A 12,345-nucleotide genomic window follows, 5' to 3' on the forward strand; every position below is an offset into this window, starting at 1 on the left:
CAGTTAGAACGAAGTTTCAGGGGTGATCCAGAGGGAGCGACAGCTTTTCCGGGGTACTGTTGGAGAGCCCTGAGCCCTCAGATGTCACAGTCCATGATCCGTGGCTGGGGGCCGGAGCGGCAGCAGGGCAAAGGGTACTCAGGACCAGCATTAGGTAGAGAGGTGTCCACACCCCAGGTTACCGAGTGAGCTCCCTCTTAGCAATTACCCTGACCCATGCCAATCAAAGGTATAACAAGTCCCCTGAAAAGCGGAGCTCTGGGGCAAAGGGCTTCTGGAGTGACCTAGGTTAAAGTTCGTCATGGATCTGTAGCGAGCCCATCCGGTGAGTAGTTTCATAAGATTCCGGCTCGGCCTCGGGAAGTCAGAAAGGGGGCAAGTGGGGTAGTGATTAGCTCTTTCAGGGCAAAGTTCAATCATTGTACCACACAAAAGGGGAACTGGTGGGAAACACAATAATCCAAATAGGGAAGGGGTTGTCCTGGCAGCCTGTTATCCGTGACAATATGTATCTCTAAAAAGATATGGGGACAAGCACTCAATTATATTTGTATATTGTAACATGTAGCTTTTTAGTATTCTTATCAATTGAAAATTATATGTAGTATTGGAGCTATGTACAGTTTCTGAATGTTATCCACAGTCTAGTGGTATTTCCTTTAACTTTTGACCAAAAGGTCACAAGTTCATCCCAGGAAGGAATAGTTCATTTTAACGTCCCATTCTTAAGTTTTAAATATATTTTTTTTATCATTTTTATTTTTTAACAGCTTTGGAAAGTATACTGAGCACTATAATGGATTACCCTTGGTAGTTTAGTTAATTAAAAAATAAAGAATATCTGAAGAAAGCATACAAGGGAATATTAACTTTCACTGTGAAGAGGAATCACAAAACAAAGGCACCTCCTAGTGTGATTTAGTGGATACAGATGGATAATGTGAATGCCAAAAAGATACTCGCAAATAGAGCAGCACCCAATTGTGCAGACTGGGAACTTGCAGTGTCCCAGCTCACTGGCATAGCATGAATACCGGTCTCTATGATGTCCTCAATGGACCGAATAAGCTCAGACTCTCAGAAAAGGTAATTTAATGGTGTAAATAAAAAACAAATGTCAACCATATGACACTGATAGTTAAAAAACACAGATAGCAACGCAAGTTCCCAGTCTGCTTTACTTAGCACAATTGGATGCTGCTCTATTTGTGAGTATCTTTTTGGCATTCACATTATCCATCTTTATCCACTATATCACACTAGGAGGCGCCTTTGTTTTGTGATTCCTCTTCACAGTGAAAGTTTGTATCCAGATCGTTTACCAGGCAAAGAGCTGACTCCACATTGAGTGTGACCAACAGACCACACATCATCTGAATTATACAGAAGGAGAACCAACATCAAAAGGACTTATCCCACCTTTGTTTCTACATAAGGACTAACTCCTGGAACAGATAAGAGTCAATAAGAGCCATTGTGCCTTTTCATTTATTTTACATATTTTATCATTATTAATTTTGTATGTCTATTGTTTATATGTATAATTACATTTAATATTGATTTACTGTTGGACTCATTTGAGTTAATAGATCACACCAAAGATTATCTTACCCCCTTATTTGTTTTTTTGTGCCCCCTAGAGTCACCATTTTGTTTTAGTGTGACAGTATATCCTTTTTTACAAGGGAATATTGATTTTTACAATGAGGATAACTAACTAGCTGTCAGCATAAAGCTTTATTGGTTAACGTGTAAATTGTTTAACTTGACATGTATCGATCCATAATAAAAAGAATGTAACTAGAAGAAAATAGTTATTAAGTAGCGAAATACACTGAACGATATAGGAACGTCATAATTCTTTATGATAAATATATTAAATTGGTCACAAATTCTGTAGTAATATGTTGGAGCAGTGTACTAATACCCTGTTCTATATAATGTTTTACGTAAACCAGGGTTCAAATCAAAATAAATAACCTTTCAAATTGATTTTTTTAAAATAAATTATTAAAATTGTGGTGTTAAGTATTTGTACAATCAAAGTAATTTTGAATGTAAGATGTATTGAATCATGTACGTATATTGAATTTTTTTATTATCATGCTTTATAATGATTGTATGTTTGATAAATTTAAAGTTGAAGTTTGGAAGTGGAATTTCTTAAACATAGATTTAAGTATGTGTCATTTTATGTGGCTTTGTTAACCTAACTGTATGAACTAGATATGTGCATTACGAAGTGTTAACTATAAAAGACCAATCACAGCAGAGATGGATCCATATAAGGAATGGAAAAACTAAAAGGAAATCACTCCTTGAAAAAGCCCTTCTGGGGGAAACGTATGTTTGAGTTTCCTGTTATTTGGACACAGCACAAAAGGCGGGGCTACTAAGGGTAACGGAACTAAATTGATCTAAGAGCAGTTGAGAACGCTCGATTACCACGGCGGTCTTTAGCTGTAGATCTCAACTTTACTGTTACTTGTCCTTACCATTCCTATGTGCTTGAATTTGTCCTCTATATGGTGTTGATGTTTTTATATATGTTTAACCTTGGATCCTGCGGCCTCCTGTAAGAAGTGGGACAGTTTTGAGCATTTCTAACTGGTAGGTCAGTTAGAAATTAGCTCTCAAGTATGTGAGTAAGGTCCTTAAGTACAGTTATATGCTGATATTTTATCACAGAAGTCCTTAAAGGGATACTAAACCCAATTTTTTTCTTTTATGATTCAGATAGAGCATGCAATTTTAAGCAACTTTCTAATTTACTCCTATTATCAATTTTATTTAATTCTCTTGGTATATTTAAAAAAACAGACATGAAAGCTTAGTAACCAACCTATTTTTGGTTCCACAACCTAGATATCGTTTGCCTCCAATCAGCAAGCGGTACCCAGGTGCTGAACCTAAAATGGGCCGGCTAGTAAGCTTTTATTCCTGCTTTTCAAATAAAGATACCAAAGAACAAAGAAAAATTGATAATAAGAGTAAATTAGAAAGTTGCTTAAAATTGCATGCTCTATCCGAATCATGAACGAAAACATTTGGGTTTAGTATACCTTTAAGTACAGTTGTATACTGATTTTTTTTAATCACAGAACTTCATTATATTTCACTCTTTTGCTTTGAGGGTACCGGTGGGAAAATTTAAAGATCTTAAAGGAATATATACTTCTCAAGGACTATATCCTTCCTTAAAGGGATATATACATTTTAAGGACTATATTCTTTCTTATATATTTTATTTTGCATGTGCACAGTGTTGTATATTACTTTTATTTGTTTTATTCACTCTATATTTATTTCACTCTATATTTATTTTATATTAGTATTTACTCCCTGTTATAAGTGTCTATTTCAGTTTATTGTCTTCTCTGCTTACTTTTTAAGATTTTATAGCTTTTAGGTTTTGCTTTTTTGCAAGCAGCTTTTACCAGGAAAGTCCTTCACGCCTCAGTGTCGCCTAAATAGGAATTGCCAGAAAAATTGTCCCACCCTTTTTGTAACATAGACCATTGCTTGGGTATTAATCCCATATGTTATGGAGGATTGTGGATCATCATCATTTTATGAAAGAAAACAAAATTTTTGCTTACCTGATAAATTATTTTCTTTCGGAATGATGATGGCCCACGGGCCCCGCCCGTTTAAATTTTTGGGTGACAGTTCTAATGACACTTCTACAGACCCTCCTTTGTCTTTCCTACATATATGTTTCCTATTCTACAGATCCTGCTTTGTCTTTCCTACCTATATGTTTCCGATTATATACTCGGCTATACATTAAACTGAGAGAGATAAGAGGTGAGAGCTATTTTAAGCTCTGATATGGGTTCTTGACCTCCTAGTGGCGGGAAATATATCCCATAAGTTATGGACTGCTGTGGACCATCATCATTCCGAAATAAAATTTTTTTTATCAGGTAAGTATAAATTTACTTTTTTTCCTTCTCATACTGGGGTGGAGTTTAATCCCATGTAATGGCTCATGCCACCCACCACCATGAGAGAAATGCATCAGGTAAGCATAAAATGTTTTTATGCTGACCTAGTGATAGTAGACCAAGATAATAGATTCTTATGTATGTTTATGATATAAGCTGTAATTAATATAATTACTCTTTTTTTTTGTTATAGGCAAACATAATATTGATCTGTATATCTGTGCTAATTTGTTTTTTTCTGATTAAATTTCCAGACAATTGACCCTTCTTTAGTTGCTCTAGTTACTCTTGGGGCTTCTAAAGACATGTTGTTTGAAGGAGGCCCCAAGCCATGGGTGCTTGAACCGCTTAAGTTCTTCAGGAATGTATCTGCTGAAAATAAGGACACTACACACCTATCCATGCTTAATTCTCCACTGTCACGGAGTCATTTGCAACACTGGGCAAGAGCAGTTTGCAGAGAGCTTGGTGATCAAGTAAGTATAAGATGCATGTTTGTTTTTGTTTTTTTCTCTCTTCAAAGTTTTTACATTTTTAGTCTTAGTGATAAGCATAAGATAATAGTATTGCATTTAATATTGGGAGCAAAGAAACTTGTAATTAGCTTCTTCTTTTTTTTCTTTTAAAAAAAAAAAGCTTTTTTATCTTAAAGAGAAATACAAAGTGATTTTTTAATTATGTTGTAGACATATATTTGTAAGGTTGTTTAACACTTTAAGATCGCATCATAACACTTGGTTATCATCCACACAATGTGTTAAAGGGACATAATACTAATATGCTAAATCACTTGAAACTGATGCAGTATAACTGTAAAAAGCTGACAGGAAAATATCACCTGAGCATCTCTATGTAAAAAAGGAAGATATTTTACCTCACAATCTCCTCAGCTCAGCAGAGTTAAGTTCTGTGTAAAAAGTTACACTCAGCTGCTCCCAGCTGCAGGTAAAAATTTTTAAAAAATTAAGAAATGAACAGCAGCCAATCAGCATCAGCAGTGCTGAGGTCATGAACTCTTACTGTGATCTCATGAGATTTGACTTAACTCTCATGAGATTTCATAGTAAGCTTCCTTTACCTGATTGGTGAAATAATATGAGAGTTCACAATGCTCATCCCTTCAGTTGTCCCGGGACAGACATACTAATATGCTGCTTAGAAATCCTTCACAATGGGAGGTGGCTACTGAGGATTTTTTGAGGTAAAATATCTTTCTTTTTTACATAGAGATGTTCAGGTGATATTTTCTAGTCAGCTTTTTACAGCTATGCTGCATCACTTTCAAGTGTTTAAACATTTGGTTATTATGGCCCTTTAAGTCAAATTGACATTGGTGCGCCTTTGGAGCTCGTACCCCCATATTCCTAGTGGTGAAGTAGATCAGCATCACTGTGGAATCTGTGGCTACTAGTGACACTATGCCTTTACAATTTCCCGGAAACCTGCAAAGGTATAAGGTATTTAAGGTATTTAAATCCCTTGATCTCAACTCCCTAAGTCCTAGAAAACAATTTTGATCCACTATTTGAAAGGTAATTACCTACTCATACTAAAAATATAATTTTTAAGCTCATATTTCTTTCATTAGATGGTGAGACTTCATGAGTCATCATGTGTCATAATTCTGCTTCTGACCACTACGGGGAGGCAAAAGATACCACACCAGATTTATAAATCTCCCCCACTTCCCATGATTTTCAGTCATTTTCTTTTGCCGCCTTGATAAGTAGTGGGTGTATGTCCCTGCTCAGCTATGTACCTCATGTGCTGAGTCTATTTCTTACTCTAAACATGGTTGACTTAGCCAAACAGTGGAGGAAAAGGGATTTGGGAATAGTAATAGATAACAATACGGGTGCACAATGCAAGGCTAATAAGATACTAGCATTTATTAAAAGAGGCATTTATGCAAGGGAGGAAAGCATAATTCTGTCACTATATAAATCCCTGGTAAAACCTTACCTTAATGATTACTTTATAAAAATATATTGAAGGTCCAACGTTTTTTTTTTCCACTAAGAGAAATACAATTGTGGAACCCATTACTAAGATACATTTAAAAATCGTTTGGATACATTTCTGGCTAGAAACAGAATTCAGAGATATGATTGCTTTTGTTAAATGGGTCACCTTTTAATGGGATTAATTAAGCTCAACAGGAGCTTTTTTGTAATATATTGGATTTGTATAGGTTGAACTCGATGGACTTTGGTCTTTTTTTTTTAACCTCATCTACTATGTTACTATGTTCTCTTCACTTCAGAGCAAGGGTTTTTGCCTTATCAAGGTTGCTCCCAAGACGGTTCATCTGACCTTTCTCCAAAAGTTAAAGGGATACTAAACCCACATAAGCAATTTTTTAAATTTACTTCTACTATCGATTTTTCTTCTTGCTTTCTTTTTTTAATAGCAGGAATTTAAAGCTTAGGAGCTGGCCCATTTTAAGTTCAGCACCCTGGATAGCGCTTGCTGATTGGTGGCTACATTTAGCAAACTAATAAGCAAGCATAACCCAGGTTTTAAACCAAAACTGGGCTGGCTCTTAACTTAAGCTTTACATTCCTGTTTTTTAAAAAATGATAGCAAGAGAACAAAGAAAAATTGATAATAGGAGAAAATTAGAAAGTTGCTTAAAATTGCATGCTTTATCTGAATCATTAAATAAAAAAATTGGGTTTAGTGTCCCTTTGCGGAGCATTGCACTCTGCTTTTAATGAGGTATTAACTATTTTGCCTCCAGCTGTTAAGTGCAGACATTTTTAAGGAATCAAAGGTTATCCTTCTTTGGCGTTGCAGCTATTTCCACTCTTGCCACTATTTCTTTGGAGAAAAGCTTCTCTTTTAAAGGGAGAGTCAAGTCAAAATTAAACTTTCATTATTCAGATAGGGCATGCAATTTTAAACAACTTTCCAATTTACTTTTATCATCAAATATACTTTGTTCTCTTGGTATTCATTGTTGAAAGCTAAACCTAGGGAAGCTCATATGCTAATCTCAGTGCATTTGACAATTTTTCGCAGTTAGACAGTGCTTGTTCATTTGTGTCACATATTTAACATTGTGCTCATGCCAGTGAAATTATTTACTAGTCAGCACTGATTGGCTAAAATGCATGTCTGTCAATGGAACTGAGATAAGGGGGCAGTCTGCAGAGGCATAGATACACAGTAATCACATAGGTAAAATGTGTATTAATATAATTGTTGGTTATGCAAAATTGGAGAATGGGTAAAAAAGGGATTATTTAGCTTTTTAACCAACACAAATTTGCAAGTAGACTGTCCTTTTATATAAAAACTTGAAGGTGTTAATAGCGATCCTTCACCAAGTTGTTTCGTGGGATACCACTTTGGATGAGATTCAGGATTGCATTAATCTCCTGAGAACAGAAAATAGCTTTATTTGTAATGCAGTGGTGGAAATAATTTGCTTTAAAGGGACAGTAAACTGTAAAAAAATTATTTTCCAATGACATGAAGAGTCCACAATTTCATTAATTATTGTTTTGAAATTCACCACCTGGCCACCAGGAGGAGGCAAAGACACCCCAGCCAATGCTTAAGTATCCCTCCCACTTCCCTATCATTCTTTGCCTCTGTAGCATGGAGGATGGCGAAGATGGTACTCTGAAGAAAATTGAGTTTAAGTCCTTTAATGGGTAGTTTTCCAAGAAGATAGGACTGGGGTTAATGCTGGGTCCATGTAAACCTCTTAGTAGCTGTTAGCTGCTGGATGTCGCACAGAACTTCTCCGTTTCCTTCTAGCAATCTGTGCTAACACCCCCCCCCGGCAACCAGTGTTAAGTTTACACTGCTTTCCTTTCTACCTCAGGTCCCTGTCAGAAGTCGGATGAAGCTGTCAGACCTGGAAGTGCTGTGACTGCTCCACAGCAGAGGCCCTGGAGGGTATGTCCTTTTGTATTTTACTTTCCCTTATAGGGGACCTGTGCAAGGGAATCAGTGGATGGTGTCCTAATGGCGCCTAAATTCCCTCTTAGGGGTCTGAGAGAATGTATATATCCTGTGGTTAGCATATTTCATGGCCTATGGGCAGTAAGGAGTCTAATGCTCCTACAAAGGCAGGATTCGGAGTATAGCAGTGAGTATGCACTCCAGAATCTTAGTAAGCCTCAGAATAAGCCCCTTTTCTTTTACAAGATATGACAAGTCCACGGATTTCATCCTTGCTTATGGGATTACGCCTCCTGGTCAGCAGGAGGAGGCAAAGAGCACCACAGCAGAGCTGTATATATAGCTCCTCCCTTCCCTCCCACCCCAGTCATTCTCTTTGCCTGTGTTAGTGATAGGAAGAGGTAAAGTGAGGTGTTAGTTTTGGATTCTGCAATCAAGAGTTTATTATTTTTTAAAGTGGTGCCTCTGTGTGCTACTTGTGCTGGGGTGTAGCCTAGACCAAGTCACTCTCTTCAGTAACAAAAAGAGAAGCATTTGGTGGCTTCAAAGCAATAGGAACTGGTGGGACATGATTCTCACTGCGCCTCCTATACATTGTTTGCTGCCCTAATACTGATAGCCTAAGCACTTTTAACTCAGGCTGATCTTTGTCCACAGGGCTATGGGAGGGAGAGAGCCTCTGAAAACCTGCTGGACTGCCATACTGTCGCACAGTTTTCCAGGTAAGTGCTGATTTTTTATTCTGGGTGGATCTCAGAACAATGGAGCACTTATTATGTGATCAGGACTCCAACATGCAAATGGAGGGATAGCACATACTTGGACAGTCACATATATTCCAGCAGTTAACGTTCCTTGACAGTCACATACACTGGGGCTAAGTGATGGAGTCTGCATGAGAACAGGGTTTTCACTGTGCTGGGACACGTCTCCTCTACTAGTAGCAGTGGTATAGGGCTTATTTTCTGCTGACTCGGAAATTAATGTCAGTTTGATAACGTCCAGGGGCTGGTTCCGTTAATGTTAAGTCGTATAACATTTATTGTATAGCATGGTGTATGGGTCACTGCGATTTATGTTACATAACTTCGGTTGCTTTTACAACCATGCTTGTTGATTTTTTTCTTATGTGAGTACAGAGCCTAATTGCCCCCAATCTGCATCTTACACAGTTTCATCCCGGTAGCCTATCTATAATAATGGCGACCGGGAGATTGAGTGTTCACGCCCATGATGGGCGGAGTTGTTAGTTTGCGCCGCTTTCGGGCGCTTCCTCTGTTCCCCAGGGCATATATTAGACAAATGCCGGGAGTTGAAGATTATTCACGCCCACGATGGGCGGAGTTGCTAAGCGCGCCACTTTCAGGCGTTTTCTCTCTCACTAGGTTGGAGCGGCGGAGCTCTGTGACGCATGTTTATTTGATACCTGGGACAGAGTTTCTTAACAGTGTGGTTATCCTTTGCGGGTGTAACACGCTATGAGAGTGCTATTGGACTGCATTTATATGTTAGCTTTTCAGTGTGTACTGCACAGAGGAAAATAAGTTAACAGGCATTCTATATCTGATGTTGTCAGGGTATGAGCCTTAAGATATTTGCATTGCTTACTTACATATGATCTCTGAGAGTAAAAAGGAGCTGCAGAGTTTGTGTTAATTATTCCAACCATGCATGTTGAATAAAAAGTTACTGTTATTTAAAGAGACAGTTCCGTTGTTTCTATGTTATTTTTATTGCATAAATTCAACTGTTTCTTTGTTATTTCCTCCTTGGTATCTAAAGGATGGAACAACTGCTAAAAAAGACAGTCTTTCAAGATTTAAAGAGACAGTAAGGTCTTTTTATGTGCACATTTTATCAAGGAATTATTCATCCCTTGTGATTGGGATGGCACATAAGCTTAAATAATGAGAGTTTTCATTTTTTGTATGTGTTTTAAAAAAAATAAATAAAAAAAAATCTTGTACCTACTCTTTCAGGCCGGACAGATAGCTCAGCATGCTAAGGCACTGTGGCTGAGCTCTGTAGTAACCCAAGGGTTGCAGGTTCAATCCCCGGCGAGGTCCACTCAGCCTTTCATCCTTCCGAGTTCGATAAAATGAGCAGCGCCTTGAGACCCTTACGGGTGATTAGCCATGCTTTACAAGTACCCCATACATATGTAAACAACTAAATACATTCATCAGAATGATCATTTCATATGAGGAGTTGGCTATTAGGAACAGGTTGATGATGGTCAAGTTATGCCATTCTTCCCACTATAAGTGTTCCTTGGAAATTTATGTCCCTCACTCTGTGCCCTGCACTTCCTTTTACACTCCGTGCTGAAGTTATGGTATTTCCACAAGGTGGTAATCTTTCTTAGAGATCCACTGCTTCCTCCATATTATGAAGGAGGGATATGCTATGGGATTTTCCAAATTTTTGGAGATGTTCCTGATAACTGACGTTGTCAGGGACTCTGGACGGATGGTCCCTAATGGTAGAGGGGGCTATTTCTACCCTGGCCGAGCGAACTTCTATTCCTATCGAGGATAGTTGTGCTTTTAAAGACCCTGTGGATAAGAAGTTAGAGGGTCTTATTAAGAAGGTTTACATTCTCCAGGGATTTCTTTTACGATCAGTGGCCTGCATTGTTACTGTGACTAGTGCGGCTGCCTTCTGGTTTGATGCTCTAGAGGAGTCTCTTAAGACTGAGACCCCATTAGAAGAGATACAGGATCAGATTAAAGTTCTTGAGCTAACTAAAGCTTTTAGCTATTCCTTACAAGGGGAAGACCCTGTTCGCGTCTGACTTGGGGGAGAATATTTCTGAACGACAGGGTTCCTCTCTCAGGATAAGAAACCAGTCTTGGAACAAGGGTAAACAACCCAAGAAGCCCGCTGCTGCTACCAAGACAGCATGAAGGGGCGGCCCCCGATCCGGGACAGGATCTAGTAGGGGACAGTCTTCTCTCTTTGTCCAGGCTTGGATAAGAGATGTTCAGGATCCCTGGACACTGGAAATTGTGTCCCAAGGGTATCAACTGGAGTTCAAACATTCCCTCCCAAGTGGGAGGTTTCTTCTTTCATGATTGTCCATAGACCAGATAGAAAGAGAGGCGTTCTTACGTTGTGTACAAGACCTCTCCACTATGGAGGTAATTCGTCCCATTCCAATACAGGAGCAGGAGCAGGGGTTTTACTCAAATCTTTTCGTGCTTCCCAAAAAAGAGGGAACGTTCCGACCCATTTTAGATCTCAAGAGTCTAAACAAGTTTCTCAGAGTTCCATCCTTCAAGATGGAGACTATTCGGACAATTCTTCCATTGATCCAGGAGGGTCAATATATGACTACCGTGGACTTAAAGGATGCATATTTTCATTTTCCTATCCACAAAGATCATCACCAGTTTCTAAGTTTTTCCTTCCTGGACAAACATTTTCAGTTTGTGGGCTGGCCACAGCACCCAGGATCTTCACAAAGGTTCTAGAGTATCTACTGGCGGTTCTCAGACCGCAGGGCATTGCAGTGGCACCTTATCTGGACGATATCCTGATTCAGGCGTCGTCTTATCAACTGACAAACTCTCATACAGACATGGTTCTGTCCTTTCTAAGGACTCACGGGTGGAAGGTGAATCTAGAAAAGAGTTCACTAATTCCACAGACAAGGGTTACTTTCCTGGGAACTCTAATAGATTCTATATCCATGAAAATCTTCTTGACGGAAGTCAGTAAATTAAAGATTCTGAATACATGCCGAGCCCTTCAGTTCAATCCTCGGCCATCAGTGGCTCAGTGCATGGAGGTAATTGGATTGATGGTGGCGGCAATGGACATCATTCCGTTCCACTACAACTGAGCATGCTCAGGCAGTGGAATGGAGATTATGCAAATTTATCTCCTCAGATACATCTGGATCAGGAGACAAGAGACTCTCTTCTTTGGTGGTTGTCGCCGGATCATCTGTCCCAAGGGACGTGCTTTCGCAGACCCTCATGGGTGATAGTGACAACGGACGCCAGTCTACTAGGTTGGGGTGCAGTCTGGAATTCCCTGAAGGCTCAGGGTGTGTGGACCCGGTCGGAGACTCTACTTCCAATCAATATTCTGGAATTGAGAGCAATATTCAATGTGCTTCAGGCTTGGCCTCAGTTGGCTTCGGCCAAATTCATCCGTTTTCAGTCGGACTACATCACGACTGTGGCTTACATCAATCATCAGGGAGGAACAAGGAGTTCCTTAGCGATGACAGAAGTATCCAAGATAATTTGGTGGGCGGAGGCTCACTCTTGTTATCTGTCAGCAATCTACATCCCAGGAGTGGACAACTGGGAAGCGGATTTTTTGAGCAGACAGACGTTTCATCCGGGGAAATGGGAACTCCATCCGGAGGTCTTTGCCATTCTGATTCTCAGATGGGGCAGGCCGGAGCTGGATCTTATGGCATCTCGTCAGAATGGCAAGCTTCCGAGATACGGATCTAGGTCGAGGGATCCTCAGG

General features: G+C 39.2%; 1 protein-coding gene across 1 annotated transcript in view; it reads left to right on the forward strand.

The window, feature by feature from the left end:
* The window catches only part of NUP210 (nucleoporin 210), a 1,597,588-nt gene that overhangs the window by 419,160 nt on the left and 1,166,083 nt on the right, over positions 1–12,345 (forward strand). The window contains 1 exon segment of the mRNA XM_053721041.1: positions 4,202–4,423. Within this exon segment, the coding sequence (XP_053577016.1) occupies positions 4,202–4,423 (222 nt within the window).

The sequence above is a fragment of the Bombina bombina genome, chromosome 7, assembly GCF_027579735.1.
Source record: "Bombina bombina isolate aBomBom1 chromosome 7, aBomBom1.pri, whole genome shotgun sequence".
NCBI lineage: Eukaryota > Metazoa > Chordata > Amphibia > Anura > Bombinatoridae > Bombina > Bombina bombina.